This window comes from Podarcis pityusensis (assembly GCF_964106645.2).
Source record: "Podarcis pityusensis genome assembly, chromosome: 2".
NCBI lineage: Eukaryota > Metazoa > Chordata > Lepidosauria > Squamata > Lacertidae > Podarcis > Podarcis pityusensis.
The window spans coordinates 86,817,092-86,840,330 of NC_138029.1; the positions used below are offsets into that span (position 1 = coordinate 86,817,092).

The following is a 23,239-nucleotide window of genomic DNA, read 5'->3' on the forward strand; positions in this document are numbered from 1 at the left end:
AAGCTGATTAGCATGTTGTTAATTAGTCTCACCCAGGTAGCTTGTAAACAAAGAAATCTTCACCAAAACTGGGGGTGCAAAGAAAGAGTGAGGAAGGAGTTTGCAGGTGCAAAACCTGTTTGCAGCCCCTGGGACTGCATCTCTGTTACTACATCTGAACTGGGCCTCAGGTTGCTGCATCTCTGCCCTATACAGGCGTAGACTGAGCATTGTGCTAACTATGCAAGAGAATAGGATCCTGGCATACTGGTGACCTACTGTGCAATTTGCTGAGGCCACTCTTGAAAGAAAGATTCGCAGTTGAAACGGGTCCGTCTTAAAATTGCAGCTTGTGCTCACTTTTACCTTGCAATGAGCATGGTAGATAGGGTTTGTGTTGGTGTGTTTACCACAAAAACATACTACAAGGAGACAGGGCTAGTTCCTATAGTTCATATGCACTTAAAAAACAATGTTGCCACCTTGTTATGGGGTAGAAGCCAGTGCACACTAAATGTTAACATGTATTTGCCTCTGCCATGAAGTGTGTGAAGTGTCTCTTACTTGCTGCATCCCAGCAGTTTTTGTTTTTGTTTTATTCAAGTGTATTGATTTTTACAGTAATTTTATATAGATGTAGGAACTTCAGAAATGCTACCTTTTTATTTTGGTTTCATTCCTTCACTTTGATAATTTCCACATTTGGGAACTGTCCCATGTCCTTGTTTTGCACTCTTCTGAAAGGATTCTGAAAGTGGAAATTAGATGGTGAAGTGGTGTACCACATATCCTGATATGTGCCTGTGGAATTGTGGAATTTTTTAAAGGAATATTGATGGAGTGAGAGGCTGCACGGTCCTCTTGAAATTCATGGGAAGGAATAGGAGGAGGGTTTTTAAGAGAGTTCTTGCACCTGTGACTGCCTTACACATGCGTTCCTAAGGAAGCCATCAGCAACTGCACTAGAATTATACGTTTTTGTATCTGTGGTGACTTTGCAGATATCTGTACCGTTTTCTCATTCACAGCCATTTACATGGTGTGCTGGAATGCTGTCAAACAGCTAATCTCTTTCTTCCCTTTCTCTCCCACAGCCCCTGCAAATTGATGACAATTTCTGTGGTCAGGATTTTAACCAGCCATTGGGTGGAACAGTCACCATTGAAGGTGTGCCGCTCTTTGTGGACAAGGAGGATGGCATGACATCAGTGGCTGCGTATGACTACCGTGGACACACCGTGGTCTTTGCTGGGACACGGAGAGGCAGGATAAAAAAGGTAGGGGGCAATGAAGCTCTTTCTTTGGGGTTTTGTAGGGTTATGTTGCTTGGACCATAAGAGGGCAAAAGCCAGAGGGTGAGAGCAATGGAATGGAAGGGGCGGATATTTCCATGTGCACAATTTCTTCATAACGTTTGGAGCTATTTCTGTATGGAAGGATTTGACCTTGAACAACTGTTACTTGCTTTTTTCTAGTATCCTTTCCATCTGCTCTTTCAGCAGAAGTATTACCCTCTGTACAATCTCTCCTGGGGCAGAAATATTTTAAAAATACAGGCCAATATTACATGTCAAGTGCCTTTTTCTGTGCAATGTGCTAAAGCCAGATTGCTTTTCTTCATGTCTTCAGCAAGTCTTGTAGGGAAAACAGCAAATAGCAGACTCAGCTGATCTCTTTTAAAGGTCTCCTTAGAGCAGGCTTCCTTCTTGTTTAGAGGACCTTTGCCAGCCTTTTTGAGGTTGCCATCATTTCTGCTCTACCTGCCTTTGCCATGAAGTTGTTTTGCTACTTTCTTGTTATCTTCTGCAGTATTGCCACACACATTTGCCTGTGTTACACTAAGCAGATGCATTTTGGGGGGAAATTCCTGAGGACGATGGCTCTGCTCTGTCAGCAAGAACCAAAGAACTCTGATAACTGTGCATACGCGTTGGAGACTGCAGAATAACTCTGATGTGGATGATTTAAAACATCTGTGGGCCTAAGTCCACAAAGTAGAGGGAACTCATCCTTCCCCAGCTACACAAAGGGTTCTTGTTGTTGGTAATTAGCAAATAGCTGTATGCCTCTCCTCAATATCTCCACAGGGCATGGGTTTCCTGTTATCATAACATCGTTCCTATAATTACAGCTGGCTATTCCCTGTGTAAACACAGCCGGCAATAACTGCATCTTCTACCCGGCAGAATTGTATTTAGGGCCTTAGCAGAATTTTTTAGGAAGCACCTAATCAAGTAGGGGGCTCCTCTTTACCCAAGGCATGTTGATACTGGGGTCTGAACTAAGGAATGGCTTGAATTTTGAGTTGCTTCCACCTTTGATATTTTTGCCCCTCCCTGACGAAGGTTCTAATTTTCAAAGCTTATAAGTATTTTCTAGTACAGAAGTCAGTGTAGTGTCTTTTGAATGTGAATGTAGAGAGGAAGGCACGCAGTGGCTTAGTATATGCATTGGATGTATTAGTCTCTTGGGAAGAACAAAATCCTTGTACAAACAGAGTATATAATAGATGCAGGTGTGCATTAGTGGAAGTCAGCATGTGCTCATCAAACTCAGCTGAGAACGTTGCACATTTTGCTGCAGAAAAGGACTCGGGTTTGCCATAGGAGCACCCAGTAGCCAATTCTGTGTCCCTGAGGAGGTGTACAGTACATATATGACACATGTGTGAAAACGTGTTTAACCCATTCATACTTAACGTGCATTTTTTAATATGTATATCTTAAAAGCATAATGTGTGAAGTGTTGGGTTGTGGCCCTTAAGATTGTGTCTTGGAAGCATAGCTTAGGAAAGGGCTGGTGCACAACATGCTAATTACGGATGTGGGGTGGCAGGAGCTTTACTCTGTTGATCAAACATTCTGTACACTGAATTTGCTCTTCGTCTTGCCCTTCTTGGAATCATCTTGTCTATGTGGAATGTTTTTCTAGCACAGGGAAACTGGTATCTACGTCTAATCCCTGCGGACTGAGAACAAGCAAGATACTGATTTTTAGTTCAGTGAATCTGGAATGCAAAGACTGGCCTGAGGCCAGGTTGAAGGTCATTTTTAGGATATGTGATTAAGACAGTGTAGGCCCCACATAAGCAGAGAAGAGTTGTTTTGTTTATTAGGAGGGTAAATAGAGTTGGTTTTGGAGCTTTTTTTAGTCTGTAGCCTTCTCAGCTCAGCACTAGGAAAACTGTGAAACCCCAAGGTAGTGTCGTAGCTGTTGTATTACAGAAATGTAGGTGTTTTGTTCAATAAGAACAACCTAGACTCTGCCACTTTGAAGCGAAAGCTCATCTTAGCCAACTTTGTTCTCTGCTCTAAATATGAGACCTCCTCAGAAAAGACAGCTCATATATCAGTATTTTAAGAAGTGATATATCAGTATTTTAAGAGAGAACGCACCTCATCAGGTGGCCTTAAGAGTGATCTTATAGGCCTCATCGTTCAAAGATTACAGATATTTTGTTTGAACAGCCAAAGTGGGTTACTTCTTATAGGAGACTGAATTCAGATACAAGGTATTGGGAGGAGTGGCTGTGTCACAGCTGCTTCATGAATTAAGTTTGCTCTACATCAGGGTTTCCCAAACTTGGGCCTCCAGCTATTTTTGGACTACGGTTCCCATCATCCCTTACCACTGGTCCTGTTACCTTAGGGATAATGGGAGTTGTAGTCCAAAAACAGTTGGAGATCCAAGTTTGGGTAACCTTGCTCTACATGGAGACAATCTCTGGGTGTGGAGACATATATGTGCTTTAAAGTATGTCTGTGGCACAAATGTTTTCCCCACTGCAGATATGCAGATTCGGCAGATGCTGTGAATTATTTATGTACAGAAAAAGTGTAATGTAGAGCATGAGGTCTTTTTAATGGTGGAGCTTGGTGCTTTTTTTATGTCTTGGGTATATGGAAAAGCTGGACTACACCATTGAGAGAGAGGACCTGGTGTACACCTCTGTTTGAAGTTCTTGAGCTAGCAATCTACGCTGTCAGCCACACTCTTGTAACTGCTAGGACACCCATACTCTTGATTCAGTGTAGCAGTAAGACTTCATTCCCTTTTGAGCAGTAGCACCTGTTCTTGATATTTCCTGACTTCTTTCCGATAAAAAGAGGCACCAGAATGGCTGGCGGCCTCTACTCCAAATGGATTGTGAGAGATTTCACATTGTCAGGGCTTTGGCTTTGTAGCCATGAAGGCTGAGAGAAGACATAGGCAGATTGTCATCCCTTTTGGATTGATATGTGGTCTGAAGTGATTGGTGTCTCATTTCTACCATTTTCTCTTCCACTTTTAAGATTCCAAATTGCAGGCTTTAACGAGTTCTCTGCTGGGGCAGTTCTGCATGTGTGAGTGTGTGGACGGACATGTGGCAGGAGGATAGATGAAACCACTGAGATGGTGTGCTTTAGCATCCAATTATTTGTCTCTGGTGAATCCTGATGTTTGCTTTGTGTCCAGAAAATTTCTTCCTTTGGCAGTAGTTTCCTCCTTCCTTAGAGGGAAATGAGGGGCAGATGGGGCTTGTCAACCCGGGAAGGTTGCCCTTCAAGGAGAAAGAAACTCTAATCCTAAACCTCTGCTGCCTTGCTGCTATATTCATTTATGAGAAAGGCTTCCGGAATAAACCCAGAGGAAAAATCTATGGGAGAAGAAAATACTAAGGAGTAAACCCTACATGAATCCAGAATGAAATCCCTAAGATAGTTGGATAGCGTCTTATACACCTCCCTCCTTCAGCCAGGTTGGTGCCAAACATCATGCTTTCTACGTCAGCAAGGCTGGGAGGGGAGTTTTGTCCAATGGGCAGCCAGGGACCTTCATACATGGTACCCAGGCTTGCACCCTAGAGAGGGCACTTCAGTGCTCCTAACACAGAAAAAACAACACGGGAGGCAGCAGTTAGGAGTTACCAGTCTCTGCAGCCACAACAGGCATTGTGATTCTCCAGTGAGTTGACTTCACCCCCAGAGGCACAGTATCTCGAGACAGATGGCTGTCAAAAACAACAACAAAAACATTCCGCCTCTTCCCCTAATTTTTCCTTTCTTCCTGCCCTTTTGATTGACATATTGTTAAGATTGAAGATGCAATTGCCCTGCAAAGAAGCACAAAAGCATCTTCTGGGTCTACAAAGCAACCCCCCTGGTAGGCAGGTTGGTAAAGAATGCAGTTATAGGGTTAGTTAGGTCTAGTTTCAGCTGACTTTTCAGAGCATCCCTGCCCTCAACTTTGCATGCCAGCTAGTTCCAAACAATGCTAAAAATAACCAAACGTGCAAACAGGGAAGAAAAGGATCTGTACCTTTGTCATATGTCAGTTTTGAGTCCAACGTATAGGGGAACTGTAGTGGGGCTTAACCCCCCTGAAGTGTCTTCATATGTCAGTGTATAAAGTGGTCTGTGTCCCCTGCTTTAACCTTGAGGTAGTGGTGTGTGTGTCTGGAACTCCTGGGGTGACATCGAGAACTTGGTTTTTTTCAGCAAGGGCCGCCTGACTGAGATTGGAAGATGGGGAAAACGCTGCCTCAGCAGTTACTTGATCCTCCTAGGGAGCCCTGTGCAATCAGACCCTGCCCCTGGCTGTCTCTGCAGCTACAGCAGGAACACAATTCTCCCAGGCTTCCTTCACTCTTGTTCCCCCAACCTAGAGGTAAATAGAGGATGGGACGTGCGGCTACAGAGATGTATATAATGGGAGGCATTATTTGAAGACTGCAAAAGAGATGGGGAACAGTTATTATTGCTAGGCATAGGACAAAATATTTGAGGGACGCAAGGCCCGAGAATTATAGGCAGTTTGCTGGCTAGGAAATGTGGCAGGAAGGACCCTGTGTGACACTGGAATTAAGTTTTCCTAAAGGCTTCCTGATTGTTTTGACTCCTAGTTCTTTTTAAAATCCAGTCCCTGTGCATATATAACATTGGGTTGTAGCCAGCATTAATCCTTCTCAGAGCAGAACCACTGGAATTAATGGCCATGTCTAACTTAAGGTCCATTGATTTAAATGAGTCTACTCTGAGTGGGATTAATGCTGGCTATAACTCCTCACTCTCAAAAACAGAGAGCAGAAGCGGATGGGTGAAATAATGGGTGAACTTTCTACAGGGTGAATAGCTGGAGATGTGGGGCAGTAGCATAGCCTTCCATGCAGCTCACACAGTGGCTGTCTGCAGTTTCTGTCTCCTGGCAAGGTTGTTAATCCTTTCGCTTAAAAGCAGCAAAGCTTGTGCCAGAATTCCCTTTGGTGAAAAGGTTGATCCTGGCACTGTGTGGCAAGGAAAATCTTCCCATCTCCTGTTTCTCGTAAAAGGAGGTGGAACAGATGCAGTCCTTGAGAAGGAATGTGGGCGCTGCAGGAAGGGGTGTGGCTAGCTTAAGCCATGCTTCTTCAGTGTGCTCAACACTTTCCCTTGCTCAGACTTTCCCTTGCCAGTCGCCTATGGGTGTGCTGCCCCTCAGGCGTGTATTTAGAACCTTCCAAAGGCTGCAGACACAGAATACATTGAGCTCCCCAAGAATCTTGGGAAGTGCAGTTTGTTAAGGGTGCTGGGAATTGTAGCTCTGTGTGGGGTGAATTGCATTTCCCAGGATTTTCTGTTGTGTGCATCCTTTGTGTGGTATGTACAAAGCCACAGTTCGATGCCACTGCCTGGGTTTTTCTACTTCAAGGTGTGTTCACCACCTCACGGGAGTCACTCTCATGAAAACGTCATTACGAAGAACAAAAGTGTTGCTTGAGCTAGGAGGCTGGGGTGGAGAGGACAGGAATTATGCTGAAGAACCTTGGGCTGCATCCTCTTTCATGACTGTTATAAATATGAACCAGCTCTCCTGGTTCAGGGATGGAAATCTTGTGTCGTCTTGTACTACAGCTCCATTATCTCTGACCATTAGCCATGCTAGCTAATGCTGATGGGGATTTGACTCCAGCAACATCTGAACGGTCACAGGTTTCACCTCCCTGCTCTATTTAGTCTGTGAGCTGGGAAACTGCTCTCATTTCTCTGTCGCTTGGAGCAGTTTGCACTGGCAGAAGTGCTTTGGCCACCAGTATTCAGTGATCATAAGACTGGAAGAAATCTCAAAGGTATTGAGTTGAGCCTCTGTCCTGCATTCAGGGTCCCCTCTCTGGGACTTAGGTGTACTTTGTTGCATAAATGGTGGCTTATGGATTGTGTTCATTGTGTCTCAAGGAAAATGACCTAATGAGCTTGGAAGGATAATCATATTAAGAAATGCTGGAAATGCTTAAAAAGATATGGCTTAGCTTGAGTTAGAACTCACCAAAGCTCAGCCCCAGGTCAGGGTATTTAAAATATTTGTTCTGGACATGTGATGTCATAATACAGTGGATTAAATTCCTTTCCCTCCACTGAGAAGTAGCCATACCTTTCCACTGAATGAGACCTTTCAACAACTCAGCCATGCCTTGGCTCGTTTGTCTCAGGAAAAGACGTGTTTGCAAATTCATGGGTGCCTACATCTGTAGTCTGAGAAACCCCACTGCCTGTGTTGCTGGATATGGGCAGTGTTTCTTCCTGCCTAAGTTTGTGCAATATTGGAGGTCAAAGGGGAAGATAGACAAGCCTTCTCCAGAAGATGGCCTTAAAAGAAGATTGTGAGCTCATGTCCTTGTACAATGACCAGGGCCCCTCTTCTCCATGGAGAGCAGCCTCTTCTCTCCATGCTATCCTGCCCTCTTGCATTTGTTCAGGATGCCAGATGCAAACGCACAGAGCCCCTTTGTCCCAGGGAGCAACAGTGCAGGCTTGGCCCTGTTTGCTGTGCCTTGATAGACATGCCTCAGACAGTTGCCTCTCTGAGGATGGTCTGCCAGCCGGCACCTGTTGCAGCTGTAGCCTCACCCTTGACCTGCCCTTCCTCATCCTGTCTCTTCTGTCACCCCTCCCCCCCTTTCCTTCCCTCCCCATTTCCCTTGTGCCTCTTCCTAGCTCTGCACTGAGAAGGGGATTGTCTCATTGGTTCTTGCAACTGGATGGCAATTTCATATCTCGGCATCTGGGAGAAGAGGGTCAGGGGCAGTGATGCTAATCTGGAGCATAGTTTTTCTTTTGTCCTCCTCCTCCATCCTGGAGCTCTTGAAAGCGAGACTTCAGAAGTTCTTCTGTACATATATTTCTAGCTGCAATTGAAACTAACAGGTCATACATTACACTCGTCAACACCTCAATTTCTTTAAAGCTGGTGTAATCATACACATTTTTAAGACAAGTGACACTTAAAACATCATGACACCGACAGACTGGAAACTTAGGCAAGCAAATAAAAGAATCCAATCTTTTTGCACTGACCTTTCTGAGGTCCTTAAGAAGTAGGATTTCTTAATTTAGAACTTTCAAAGATGCGGGAATGTGGAGTTGTGGGTGTGTATCTCTGTGCTCCTGTACTGATCCCACTGAGGTGGAGGGAGGGGCCTAGCAGTGCGTCATGAGCTCCTACTGTGGTTCAGGTAACAGCATTGCTAGGCTGCATGCACTTTTGTTCTTCTTTGTTCCTGCTGCCCTCCTTTGGGTCCTCTCTGCTATTGGTACATTTTATGTGCTTCTGCAAATGTCCAAGATTCCCCTAAGTATGCCAGGAGCTCCCTCAATATGGCTGCTAAGGGATCAGCACACTGTGCCTGAGCTTGGCATTAGCATGAGTGTTATGCTCTCAAGGCACTTTAATAAAAAATATCTGTGCATCTTCTTCACCTTAAAGAAACTACTGGTAGACACGATTTCTCACCTAAGCCTTTGTGGGGTCATACGAACAGCCCTGCTGGTCAGAACACAGGCTAACAGTGGGCAGCCAGAAGCCACTAAGTAATGCTAGCTATACAGATGTGACTGTTGGTACATTGCTCTACACCAGGGATAGGCAACCTAAGGCCCGGGGGCCAGATGCGGTCCAATCGCCTTCTCAGTTTGGCCCACGGACGGTCCGGGAATCAGCTTGTTTTTACATGAGTAGAATGTGTCCTTTTATTTAAAATGCATCTCTGGGTTATTTGTTTTATAGGAATTTGTTCATTCCCCCCCCCCCAATATAGTCCGGCCCCTCACATGGTCTGAGGGACGGTGGACCGGCCCACGGCTGAGAAAGGTTGCTGACCCCTGATCTACACCCCTAAAAAAATCCCCCTGGATTGTAGCCAACTAAGTTCTACTCAGAGTAGACCCATTAAAATTAATGACTCCATGTTAGCCGTGTCTGGTCATTTCAGTGGGTGTGCTCTGAGTTGACTTAACTCCTCTGAGCAAATGTCTGTCTGTCTGTCTGTCTGTCTGTCTGTCTGTCTGTGAGTATAGAAGTTTTAGCTTACCCAAATGCAGAAAACAGGCTTCTGGCACAAAGGGAGAGAGAGATTGAGAAGTAGAATTGCGATGCTCCACTTCAGCCTTGTAATTAGGTGTTCATGGATGCCTATGGCAAGTAGAAACTGCCTTTAGGTGCCCATTATTATGGTATGGGAGTCCTCATCCCCCTCTCTCCCAGAAAGTGAGAGTGAACAAAGCCACAGCAGCCACTGCTCCTGGGGGAATATAGCTGGGAGCTGTGGCTGCTGCATTTGTGCATATGTTCTCTTGCTGTCAAAAGAGGGAGAATATCAACACTGGCTGCCCAGGAAAGCACTACTGCCTTTCTGATCTCTGTTGCTTTCCTGACAGAGAGACAGGGGGAGAACTCATGTTCAGTCAGAGGTAAAAGAGGAAGGGATGGGTGGGTGCAACTTAGCTAAAAACAAACAAATAAATGTGCATTTGTTACATGGCTAAAATGGAAATTCAATGGGGCAGCTGCACTGTAGGAAGTTATAGTTCCTCTCCCTGATTGGTGGGTTTCTCATTAATTTACTGCTATACACACCTAAACAAAACTGCAGTAAGTAACCATAGCAGATTAAAAAAAACTTTTTAATCACTAGATATTTTGTTATTTTGGAATTCTTTCACCTCTGTGGTGTTATAGAAGAGATGCCCTGCTGGCCTTCCCCCAGTCCCAGTCATTACATTTCTGTTGTCATGGGGTTGTTGTACACAAATGCAATGATCTTTGAATTTGCAAAGGTGACTAAATGTGAAGATGACTTTTTCATATGCTAGGATTGCCACATAGAAGCCACATCCTCTTTGTACTCCCTTGCCTGCGTTGTTTGACTTGTGGTCAAACAGACCACAAGTCAAACAGAGAATTACATACTGTATTGCTCTTTTTTCCACACCAACTCTTTGTTGTTCTTTGTGATTTCCTTTGGAAGATAGCGCAGCTTTTCTACACCCTTGCTTTTGCCAAACTCTCTTCTTCGCAATTATTTGATTATAATTATTTAATCTGATCACTCTAGATCAGATTAATGCTATGTTCAGTTTAGATTAGATTGGCATTGCAAGGGAAGAAAAAAGTACTAATTATGAACACTTAGAGCATAGCTTGAGATAGGAGTTCTCTGTAGCTTGCTGTATGGCCTTGTGTATTGTCCCAGTTCTTGGTTCCTCCCTGTTTTTGAAAAGAGCAACCCGCTTATTCAGACAGCCACCATCTGTTATTAAACCTACAAATGGTCCCAAGAAAGACAGAAGTCCCTTAAATATTGATGAGGGAGAAATGAGACCTTTTGAGCCTATTGCCTCAGGCACTTGGGCATTTACAGATTTTCTGTCACCCTGGTGGGAGTGATGGGGGAAGAGGAGAGATTAAACACTGTGAACCTCTTGGAAGGGGATTATCTGAACACCAAGTTCTGTTGGAGTTTTTATTTGTCTCTCTCAAGGTTGTTTACACAAGTTATCTAGGCTCTGTTAGAAGAAATGAGAGCCTTTTAGAGCCAGACTCAGTTCTAGCCAGGAGAGTTTCTCTGTAAATGAGATAAGGTTGGGGCCAATGAGATTAGGATTAGGCCTGGCAGGGAATCTCCTTAGAGATAAGAGAGTGGGGACACCATAAATAAGGCAGGTAAATTCCAGAGGGATCTGTAGGGGATATCTTTAGGGTTATTATATTTAGGGACTTCTTTCTCAGAGATGTTGGCCAAATATTAGTCTTAGTAGAGGATTCATGTTTATTTCATGATTGGAATGTAGTGGTTTACTATTTCATTATACTTTATCAACAAACTGATCTGAACAGTTTATGAGGAATTGAAAATATGCTGATTGTTGCGTTGAAAGATTAGGATGTTCATCATCAAAGTCTATGAGGAATAACTTGAGAGTTGTTTTTGTCAAGGTACCCCCTGCTCTGTGACATAATCTTTTGTATTATTTCCAGTCTAATAGTTTATTAACTTCATTGACATATCTCCCATGAAAACTCTCAACTGAAGCAGAAATTGCCAGTCAGCATAGATGACTTTTACACAAGACATCTTATTTTATTTATGTATATAGTCAGTTACTTTCTGTAAACATAAGCTTTCTTTGGTTGGTCACCACAGAGCACGATATGCTTTTGAAAGATTTGGCCTTAGGGGGAAAAGAATAACTGTCCTTGGAATTTTCTCGCTATCCTAATCTAAACCTAAGGCTTGGTGTGTATTTAACCCTAGTTAAGAGATCCCTTACTTTTGCACATTCCTTTTCCTCCTCCGTTCTCCTTGATTTTATCTTTGTGCCCCTTTCCCTTCCCCTACATAAGACTCCCAATGGAGGGTATATTTTTAGCAACTTGGAAAGTTTGGGAATATCTGACTAGTGTTACTTGCCACCCTTTCCCTGGATCATTGTTTTGCATCAGTCTCATCCAACCAATAAATCTGCATCGCTTTCTTTTTGTGTGGTCATTATTGCTTCCTCTGTTGGTCAGCTGGATTGCTTGAAAATGGCCACCTGATTAGTCTGCCTTGGGTATAAACCCTAGACAATGGTATGCTTGTTTTTGTGTGAGAAACTCTATACACACACTCTCCAACAAGAAGACATGAGATGTAGGGGATTTTGCCAGTATAAGTCTTTTAGTTATTTCTTTCAGTTCATGAGGATTACTTCCTTACTTTAGAGACTGGGTGCTTTATATAGTCTCCCCCCCCCTTGAGAAGACAAAGAATGGACTTGTTGAAGCAGAGGGCTCAGAGTCATGAGATCAGGTTCTATTCTTGGTTGCGCCACAGACAGTGTAATCTAGGCCGTGTTCCTTCCCCTTTAATGCTTTGGTACGTCCAAGGGAATAGGTGGTTTCCTGCCTTATCGTTGAAGTCATTGACATTTGTGGCGCTCTTCAAGGCCCCGATCACCCTCCTTAAGCTTTTCTTACCTTATAACTGGACTTGGACAGGTGGAGGACACTTTCAAGTGAAAGTCTGCCTCTCTAACATGGGGCACTAAGGATAGAAGCATAGTGGGAATAGTGAGATGAAGTAGGACACGTAGAACGAAAACAATTCGGCAACGACTTGAACAACCCCCCATCTGTTTACATTCTTAGGATGCACTCTAAATTTACCCCTTCCTGTTCGTGGAGCTTTGATGGGCAGCAGGGCTCGGCTCACATCTGCAGCCCTGGTACTCTTAGCTGCAGCTCAAAGTGGTGGGTGGAGCAGGACAACCGGGCCCAATGCTGTCAGGTGATGACAGTGAGACTGGCTTGGGATTCAGTGGATCCCAGATTAACTCGTTCCAACTACCTCCCTGCTCTTGGAATGTCCTATTTTGGAACATTTGAAGGATCTCACCAGCAGGCCTCTCTGCCCTGCACACATGTTTGTTGGTTGGTGCAAAGCTATCTGAGCTAGGAGAGCTGGGTGGAGGGGCACTTCCACCATTCAACACACACATGCATCCCAGTGTAGTGAGGATGGGGCACAGATTGTTCTGTTAGTGTGTTAAAAGAATTTGTGTTTCTTGTTTTATGCAATAGGATAAAATAAGAAAGAAAAAAATCCTGCCCGTTTCATGTGCTCGGGTTTTCCCTCTGTGCTGTTGGACCATGAGAATAATACCTTCAGTTGTGGTTTTAAAATCTTGTTTCTGAACCAGTAACTGGAATTTATTTTGATTCTGTTTCTGTTCTAACAGAAACTTCCAGTCAAGGATTCATTTTCTTTTCTTTAGGGGGTGGGAGGGAGGGGTTCGGTTTCTAGCTCAGATGCAATATGTTTTTGTGTTGTTTGACTGTCTTTCTGTTTTTTCCCTTGAATTAAAGGCCACCTTTCCCCTTCCTTGCTGAATTTCAAATATCTTTCTCTTGGCTCTGTACTGTTCTGTTGTTTTGTTGGTAATGAATAAATAAAGCTAAATTAAAGCGTTTAAAATGGATTCCAAGGCTGAATCAGTTCTGATTTTGGCAGGATACATGCATCTTTTCTTCCTGGTGTCAGGAAGAGACATTGACCCTGGAATTTGGGGGAATGTTTTCTTGTCTGCTTTTGTCTGTCCAGTCTCCAATATAATTCCCCTAACCCAGTTTGTTTCTCAAACCAGATGGCTCCTGGTGCTAAGGCTTTAGGGAGGTCTCCAGAATCTGCACCCCTCCACTAGAGTTCACGCACTCTTCAGCTTGTTTATTCTCTCCCATGGAAGCTGCAGCTGATCTGGCCTCATTTCTGTTTTTGTTGGCTCATCTTCTTTAATAGAAATAACAACAATAAAATAAACAACCACTCCGTGTTAAGTAGGTTATCCTGCCCTGGCTATGCTCTGTTCATCACTTCTGCTGGTGAGCTAGAGTTTAAGAATTAATAGCCTTGTCTCCCCATGTCTGTGATGACCTGAGGCCTAGTTTTAACCAGTGTCTACAGAGTGCCGTGCTTTACATTGCTACTCAGGGTGATATTCAACTGTTTTACTCAGAGTAGGCCCATTTCTTTATGTATTTATATCCTACTATTTTCTTACGGTGGCATGCAAGGTTCTCTCCCTCCTCATTTAATCCCCACAGTGATCTCGTGAGGTAAATTAGGCTAAGAAGCAGTGATTGGTCCAAGGTCACACAATGGACTTAATGGCCGAGTGCGGATTTGAACCCTGTTCTCCCAGGTTCTAGTTTGATCCTCTAAATTAATGAGCATGACTAAGTTAGGTCCATTAATTTCAATGGGTCTACTCTAAAACATATCACCAGTTTTTCACAAGGTGGTGTTGTTTTTTAAAAAGAGAACTAATTTTGCCTGAGCAACTGTCTTCAGAAATGCTGTCTATGCCAAGTTCCATGGTATACAGTTAAGCCATGGAATAATAAAATGTTGGTCAGATTTGGGAGGAAGATGGTGTGCAATCAACTGCAGTCCAGTGCAATTTAAAGAGAAGAAAACCAAAATCACATCAAAATGAATGGGAGTAATTTGTTACCTCAAGATAACCTTGGTATTCTCAAGGAAATCCTAGGGAGGCGATTTGTCATGTGTAGACGAGGCCTCAATGATCATTTAAACACATCCCAGGAGCAATGAAACAGTGGACTTTGAAAGTGAGAGAAGCTCGGATAGATCTCTTCAACAACCAGCGTATTGTACAGCCCAGTATGTTACAGTTCCCTGAAAGAAACAATTTCTCCAAAGAGTCTGGCCGGTCTGGAGAATTGCAAGGTTTCGAGTGCAAGGTGTCACCTTAGTGTTCTTTCTCAGTTTCAGATGCATTCAAATGCAGAGTTTAGGAAGAATTCCTATCAATTAAACTTGAGAATGCATCTCCTGTACTGTCTACCTGGTTGACACCTGGCAGAAACTGGGGCCAGAAGCTCTGGGACAATTCTGGGAAGAAGCGGCAACAACTGTGGCTTGCGACTCGCTGCTTGCGTTATCCAGCCTGCCCTGGCAATGGTGCTCGGGATTTCGTACCTCAGTGCTTAGAGGCGAGGCAGCTTAAAGAGCTTCTGGCTGCAAATTTCTCTGCTTTGACTAAGCGTGTGAGATCATGTTGGTCTTGTAAGGTCGTTGCTTCTCATGTGACTGTGCTTTGCTGTGCCTTGTGAGGCACAGCATGGCTGTTAAACCATTTTCATAAAAAGGTGCCAGGTTTGTCAACAACATTATAAGGCACAGTCCACCAGCAGGAAAAAGGCCATTTCTCTCTTGCGTCACTTTTCCTTCTCAACTGTCAGATAGTGCTGCCCCGGACACAGTTTGCACCAGTTCTGTCTGTTATTCCTTCTTAGGTCACGCTGTTCTAAACCCTTCAGCCTCTCTTTTAATTCACAGCTTTCCAAAGGCTTTTCGACCTTGGCTTCCTGTCACTCCCACCCTTGCAGCCTGCCCTTCCCAACCCCTGTGATGTCTCTCAATCAGTCACAGTGAGCTCCTGACACTCCAAGCTCTTTGCTCTTGTCTGTAATCCCATTTACTGCCTGTAGCCCTGTTGACAGGATTGACTGGTGTGTCTGTGATGTAGCTGTGCGTGCGTATGTCTTGGTACTTCTTTTTAAAGTGTAGATAGTTTTAAAAGAAAGAAACTAGGTTCTACAATCAATAAATGGACGTTCTGCACTCAGAGTGAACAAAGCCATAGAAATATATTTGTGCAGTATTATTTGTGAAATTGTGAATGTGCTGCGAGGAATTTGGATAAAAATAGTGGGGAAGAGTGGAGGCAGCAGATCTCACAATGGCAGAGGTAGTATTACATAGTTTTCCCTGGGTTGCCAACCTTTTGAGGCCTGTGGGCACATTTGGATTTTTGAGCGAGTACTGTGGGTACCACCCCCTCTGGTCAGTGTTCTCCCCCGTCCTCCAGATCAGCCCCCCTTTAAGATACAGAAACCGAGAAAGTACATGGCATGAATACACCCCCCCCTAAATTGAATATATCTGAATCTTGAAAAGCACACAGTACCTAAGGGGAAGTGGGATAGAATACCAGTCCTCTCAACTTCCTCTTTCAATTCTCTGTACTTTTCAAGGGAGGAAAAGGAAACCACCCTCAGCACCTCATGACCAAGAGGGCTGTGTGTGTGTGGAGTGGAGGAGCTCAGAGGCTTTGTGGGTGCAAGGGGAAGTCCTCAAAACCACCACCACATCCACAGGCACCACATGGGCAGCCCTAAAGTGTTTTGTGGGATTAAGTTGCACTCCCTTTCAATTTTTGCCATATTTTTAATTCAAACTTCACATCATACAATACAATAAAAAACAAACTTATCTAAATAAAAATAAAACGGGAAAAGAGAAAGGGAGGGGGGAAAATACAAAGCCCTCTTTCAAAGGTAGATCTTCAACCTTGTTTCACACAGAAGTGGGTTGACCCTCCCAGCTCTCACCTGGGAGCTTCTCTTTCTTCTCCCACCCTGGGAGATCTCCCCTTCCCTGCCTCCCACAGTCTTTCACCATCCATCCATCACCTTCATGAAGATGCACTCCCTTTCCATTATAAACCCTGCTTCTAATTTCTGACGGAATGACAAGAAACTGCCATAATGTGTTCAGATTTTTATTTTTTTTAATTCACAATCGTAAGGGCTGGGTGCTCCCCCTCTTCTTCTAAAGGGAGGCAGAAATGATCAGGCTTGTGAAGCAATCCTGCTAGATTTTATGTAGGAAAAACAAATTCTATTAATTATACTATGATTGCAGCCACACACAGATTCCTAGGCTTAAAATGTACTAAAAACAACTTAATATTCTCAGAATGCACTAGAAGTGCATTTTCCTTGAAATTTTGAGAGACAAACCAGTACAGCGGCAGAGTTGGATCTCAGCCATGGCTTCCCATTGCAAATGTTAGCCGAGTTGCTCCTCTTGCAACATTTTCCTAAGTAATGCCTTTGGATAACTACTTAATAAACATTGGGCCTCCTTTCCTTGGCCTCACAGTGTGGAGAGGGGAGCTCACCCTCCCTTTTAGCAGACTCTGTGTGAACTTGATGCTTTTTACTCACCTGCCTGTGCTGTTCCTGCGCTCCCACTTGGGAGTTGTGTTTTGGGGAATAGGATTCTTTCCTCTTTTTGCATCCTAGGGAACTGCTTTAGGATCAAAAGCAGCAAAAGCAACCTTATAAAGACTAATAAATTTGTTGCGGTGTAAGCATTTGTGAAGTATGGTCCTGCTTCCTCAGATGCGTTTAGAACCAGTTAACAGCTGGCCCCATCCCTGCTTCCGTGCTGAGCATTTGGCTTCAGGGTGCTGGGCTGACCTGCCCTGCTCTCAGTCTGGAATGTCATATGCTTGTCATGTGGAGAGAGCCTCCCACTAGAGCCCCAGGGCTTAGTCGCTGTAGCCAGCAAAGGAGAGCTGGACCCACCAAACAAGGAGATTGCTAAGCCAGCTGTCTTGTGCTGCACAAGGGCCTTTTGTTCTCATTCCTGGGCTTCTTTCTGTCTCTTTTTATCGGGTTTCTTTCCTCCCCTCGCTCTCCCATTCTCTCTGCAGTCCCTCTAGGCACCCCTGTTTTCTTATTTCTGAACGCAGGTAGCTCCCTCCGAGGGTGTCCTGTATCTTCAGGCCCCATGCGTTTGCCTCTTCGTCTCTGTATCTCTTACTCATTTCCTCCATTCAATAGCAATAACGTTAATGGCATGACAAGGTAGCCAAGTGTTGCCAAAGCGAATCCATCAAATACTTCTCAGCTACTCCCCAAACCCCCTGGGAGCCCTTTAAGTGCAAGCCCTTTTAATAAAGGTAGAGGCTGGTAGCTCTGTTGTGTTAAGTTGGGGAGTGGGAGACAGGAGAGAGAGAGAGAGAGAGAGAGAGAGAGAGAGGGGAGCTTGGTCTGGCCGCAGTAAGAGCCGTATGTGGGGGAAGGCAAATATCCTTTCCTGCATCCACTGGCTGGGAGCTTGTGTGCTCTTTTGTCAGCATCTGGCTTTGTGGAGCCGGCCAGTTCCAAACAGGATGTTCCATTGTTGCAGGAAACAATTACAAATCTATCATTAACCATTGGCCTCAGAGAGAAAGGACAGGTTTAGGGCTGGTGGGAGTGGGGTGGGGGGAGAGGGTTTGACAGCAGCCAAGTGCCCTTCCGCAAGTGAGCTCAATGAGACCCTTTTACAAACCGGATTGGAGGCTCTTCCTCTCCTGTGAAGTCTGCCCAGAGTCTCCAGGCTGGCCGACCAGCCGGAGGCAGCTGTGTGTGCCAACTCAGGACAGAGGTTTCTATTGCTAATGTCTTACTGTGATGTTCTTCTGACCCTCCAGTTTAGGGTTGCTTTTTGTGTTAGGTTGAACTAACAGGGCACTTTTTCCTAAAGTAGTCTTAACCAGTGCTTTTCTTTTAGGGAAAAAGGGTGCCGGTAATGTGTACCCTTGAGTACCCCCACGGAAAAACCCTGCTTAAAACATAATATTATTGAGAACGATCATATTCTGTTTTAATGATGTTTCTACCTGGAATGAAGACACAGATATGCTGAGGTTTCAGAAATAGCCTTGCTGTGCTTTCATATTTCTCATGTTTGACAATTCTTAATCTTTGTGCCCACCCCAAAAGAGAATTTAGACATGGAACTGGTGTGTGAGAGCATATCTATGTTGCAGAAAAGTTACATGGAAAGTGGTCGTCTTTGATTACAAGCAACGACTGATCTGCCACGTCCGAATGACGTGCGACTGCGCACGTGTGCATGGTACCGAACCCAGAAGTAGCCCCAAAATGTCATAAAGCCTTCATGGAAAGAGGTCGAACTGGGTGGGCTTATGCATGCTCCGCTGACATGTGCAGGGGTTCAGAACGGAACCCCTGTGCAAAATGAGGATTGTCTGTATTTTGTCATAAGTGTCTCCTGGCCCCCCCCCCCTCCAAGGAGCTCAAAGCATTATCCATGGGATTCTGGTGCACTATTCCATCCAATAATTGATCAGGTCCTGCTTAAGAGAACACAGGTAACATCAAACCATGTGCAGCTCCTCACCCCATCCCAGACCTCTGGAATTGCTGTTTGCACTTGTGACTTGGACTGGTGTGCGTTTTCATTGACCAGAGCTACTGCGTAACTATAGTCTTTTCCTTTCCTTAGGTCACCTGTGATGCATGGGCAATAACTTTTCGTTGAATCTGTCCTATATTTGGAACAGTGTAGAAAGATAAAAGAAATGAGGAAAACAGCCCCCTGCTTCTGTCTTCCAGCCAGCTTTATGCACAGTACAAGAGGCAACAGCAAACCCTGACATACTCACTCCCCTGCCCCTTGAAAGTGCTGAGCTTGCACATCTCCATGGCTTCTGTTCCTCAGTGACTGGATAAGGAGCCGTGCATAACCTCTGTTCATCAGCCAGCACTTGCTGCTGGATTAGACGGATGGAAGCAAAAGGCAACTCAGGGTAGCAGGCTTTGCACTAAGCACTGGTGTCAATTAGGAAATGTTGCATTTATCAGGGTCTCCCAGCAGTGTAGTCAAGACAGCTCAAACATTCAAAGCCTGTGGGTGCTTCTCCCTCCCATTAATATGACTGGAAAGAGTGGAGGGGACTAAATAATGCTAAAAGCCAAAGAAATAATGAGCTGATAATAGACAACAAGCTTGACATGAACGAATGATGTGACTCCTCAGAGACTGACGTCGTTTTCTGAAAAGTAAACAGGGATGAGTTTGTCTCTTTCTTTCTATATTTTCATAGTGAGGCTTGGGATAAAGTGTGCAAGCCTGACACAGCCTGATTCTTTCTGGTCACAAGCAGATCTATCAGTCACAGGCAAGCTTGGTTTATTAGGAATTGTTCTCCTGCTGCATTGTGTCTTAGTGCCCCATAAGATGTGGGCATATCCGAACCTCCAAGTCCTTAGTCTGCCAGATAGGACCAAACGCAGTTGCCCTGATAGCAATGTTATCAGTCTCAGCAAAACATGACACTTCTAAACACGGGATGCACATAAAGTTTCATGCTTGCCTCCACTTCCTCAGCAGGCAATGATGGTTATAGGTTGTGGTTTCACTCTGCACCAGGGTGTTTTTGGACATACTTTCACAGCACAGGAGCAGGAGATGTGGAAGGAGAATGAAGATAAAAGGTACTATGTATAGCCCATGTGTGCTTCTAAGGGACCAACCTCTGTTCCATGGTTAAAAAGCTGTCAAATGGTTTCTCTCCATCCTCCAGTCCCCCTGACCCGCATTCCTCGCCTTTGACCCAAACTTTTTTGCATAAAAAGAGAGGAGAGGTAGATCCTCTGCAAGTGACCTGGCTCCGGGGACCCCTGCAGGGAAAGCGGTTGGGGTGGCAGTGATGAAAAGCTTTACCATTGAGATGGAAATGAGATAGGAGGCTAAAATTCTTGAGAGGGTCCTCCTGTCGGGGATCATTGTGTCCATTTAGAAGCTGGAGCACTAATTAATTTGAGCCTTTCTGTTGGCAGAATTACTTCCACATTGTCCCCCACTGGAGGGGGAGAGTGGAGAGGAGGAGTGTGAGACAGCACCACAAGGTGAATAATGGAGGTGTCTTTTCTAGAGACAGAGGGGGGTCTATAGATTGTGCTGGTGTGGAAGGAGGCTGTTCCGGTATCCAAGGCAAGCCTTTGTCCCTGGCTAACACAGATTAATGGTGCTAGTGGAATATTGCCTGCTCTCTGTCTCATTCTGATCTCCCTTCCTGTGCAGGCGACTTTACATTTTAATGATGTATATGTGTGTGGTTAACTCTTTCTCCTATCCCAAGTCAATAGACCTATGGAGGATTGTTCCTTGGGTGAAGGACAGCAGTTCCTTTTTAAAAATTTTGGACAGCAAAGTATTGCAAAGAATCAAAGAAAGACATAACAGCCTGGTTCATTGTCAGTTATGGAGAAAAGCAAAGGTGCTGCAGTCCTGGCTATGAAAGCTGCAAAAGTCATTTCTCCTCAAAGGGAGTGTTGATTCGTAAAAAGCTAGCAGGAGTTTTGATGCTGTGCATATTAAGACAGGAGTAATAATACTAATAATACTACCACTAATAAATTTTATTTATACCCCCGTCCCCAGCCCAAACTGGGCTCAGAGCAGCTAACATCAAATATATAACATATTACCATAAAATCAAGCAATCAATTAAAATACATCCTAAAATCAAATCAGAATCAAAATGAAATCTAATCAGATGGCAACTTGCAAATTAGGGATGGGGACTTTAAATGCTCACCAGGCCTAACTGTTTATACTGATCTTATATGAGCCTGTGAGAAAAGTTGGGGGGCTACTTTCATGCAAGTTCTTATAAGGAGAGAGGGGGAGTCAGACTGGACCCAGCCAAAGGCCTGGTGGAACAGCCCCGTCTTGCAGGCCCTGCGGAAATATGTCAGACCCTGCAGGGCCCTGGTCTCTTGTGACAGAGCATTCCACCAGGCCGGGCCACAGCCGAAAAGGCCTTGGCCCTGGTCGAGGCCAGTCTAATCTCCTTGAGGCCCGGGACCTCCAAGATGTTAATATTTGTGGACCATAAGGTCCTCTGTGGAGCATACCAGGAGAGGCGGTCCCATAGGTATGAGGGTCCTAGGCCGTAGGAAGCATTGCAGAACAAGAGATAAGGGAAAGCAGTCGTGATCTGGGTTGCTCTTTGACTTTGTAACTGTTTCCTTGCTTTGTTGCCTATATTTGGGTGAAAATCTTTGGCTTTAATGGGGTCAACTCTTTGGCGATTCCCTCTGGACACTGAACTGAGGATAAGTTCTTGCTACTTGCAATTCACATCTTGGCCGAGTGGGTTCCCTGTCAGAGCAGAAGTGTTGCACGCCTCTTCGTCTTGCCTCGTCTGATGCAGCATGGCTGAGATTGGCTTGGATGTTAGTGTGTTAGCAAGGACGGCTTCCACAGCTCCCATCACTTCTTCTTATACGTGTTCTTACACAAGTGCGATGACAGGGTAAGTCACCTTTTACTGTTCCTTCGTGGCTTGACCTCTGTGGTTCCTATGGTAACGACCAGCACATGTGACTAAAACTGTGGAGACTTCCAGATTGGGAGGAAAATCTCCCATAAATCACAAGTGAAGTGGAGGTACAGGCAGCAGTGAAACGGGGGGAGGAATGGGGAGGCTTTGGGAATGAAGGACTGCTTCTGTCGATGCAAACTGCGCTGGCTGGTTCTGCCATAATTCTTGGAGCCTTTTGATAGTCGCAGAAGATTCAGTTACGCTGCATGCCCCCAGTAGGGGCACTGCATTTTTAACTTTGACTCCACCTGCTTGGCCAAGGCATGCAAAAGCTACAGACAGGCTGCTGCTGAGTCCCACTTTATCCCCCTCGTTCTCTTTTTGAAATGAGGAGTAAATGCAGGTGACCTCATGATTGAATCAAGTCTGCTGAGAAGGATGGAGGTGCGATTCAGGCAGGCCTTGGTGATCAAAAGCGAATAGAATGAAATTTGAGATGGAATTCATTCAAGGGTGAGGGTATGTGTGAGTGGCAGGGGCCTGTTACAGGTTTCTTGCTGCTAATGCGAAAACAAACAAATCTGTGGCAACACTTTGTAAAGGGACCATTCTGAGTCACCCCATATTTATTTCCCAGTAGATTATTTGAACATGTGCCTCAATGGCAGGAGCTAATCCCAAACCCACCAAGGGCAAGAGGAAGCTTGTATGGGATGCTGTGATTAAAGCGATGTCTCGCAGTCTTGATTGTGTCTGAATTAGATGTAAGCAGTACAGTGTGAGGTAAACAAACTGGCAGATCAGGATCACCGCAGTAATCTGTGGGTGTGTTACATTATTGCAAACAATCAAAGGCTGTGTTCATCAAAGGGCAGCCCAGATAGGGGGTGGCATACGGTGAGGATTTAGGCATGCAGCTGGGTTTACTGGCTAAAGAATCTAGTCAACCAGTATGGGGAGACCTGTGTGCTAATCCCATCTTAGGCCACAATGGTAAAAACATTGGGGGTTTAATGTGGTGTTTCAAAATTGATGAGTTTTATAGCTTCTCAGCCTTATCCTCCACTAGAACTCATCAGAGAAGTCTTGCGTAGCTGACATCATTAGCATAATCTACTCAAGGGGAATCAAAGAATATTTGAGGGACGAAGAAAGAGCTGTGGGTCAGGAATCAGGAACACACTTGCAGTTGGCTGTGAAGGCTTCAGAGAGCAGCTTCAGATTGTGGTGTGATGTCAATCGAAGACCCGGAATTGGATGGGGTAAAGGAAATGGATGCCACTGGTCAGTCCGGGTAGTTAGTAGGTCTGGTTACAAATATTTTCAGAATATCAGAAGTGGGAATATGAGTGTTGAACATTCGAGCAACATAGCCCAAGGTTCTAAGATCAACTCCAGGCATTAACTTCTACTTTTCCCACCAGCCAACATTTTATTTGCCTCATTGTGGTTTGTATAATGTTGGAAACCTGTTTATCTTGATGCAGATCAGTTTCCTTTGCTTTTCATTGTGCCCTCCACACCAAGTTATGGAGCAAAAGGAGGAGCTGCATTGT

General features: G+C 44.7%; 1 protein-coding gene across 4 annotated transcripts in view; it reads left to right on the forward strand.

Annotated features, from left to right (window-relative positions):
• Positions 1-23,239, forward strand: part of PLXNA1 (plexin A1) — a 299,658-nt gene that overhangs the window by 67,313 nt on the left and 209,106 nt on the right. For all 4 annotated transcript variants that reach the window (XM_080996881.1, XM_080996879.1, XM_080996882.1 and 1 more), the window contains exon 3: positions 1,074-1,256. In XM_080996881.1, the coding sequence (XP_080853007.1) occupies positions 1,074-1,256 (183 nt within the window). The remainder of the gene's footprint in view (positions 1-1,073; positions 1,257-23,239) is intronic.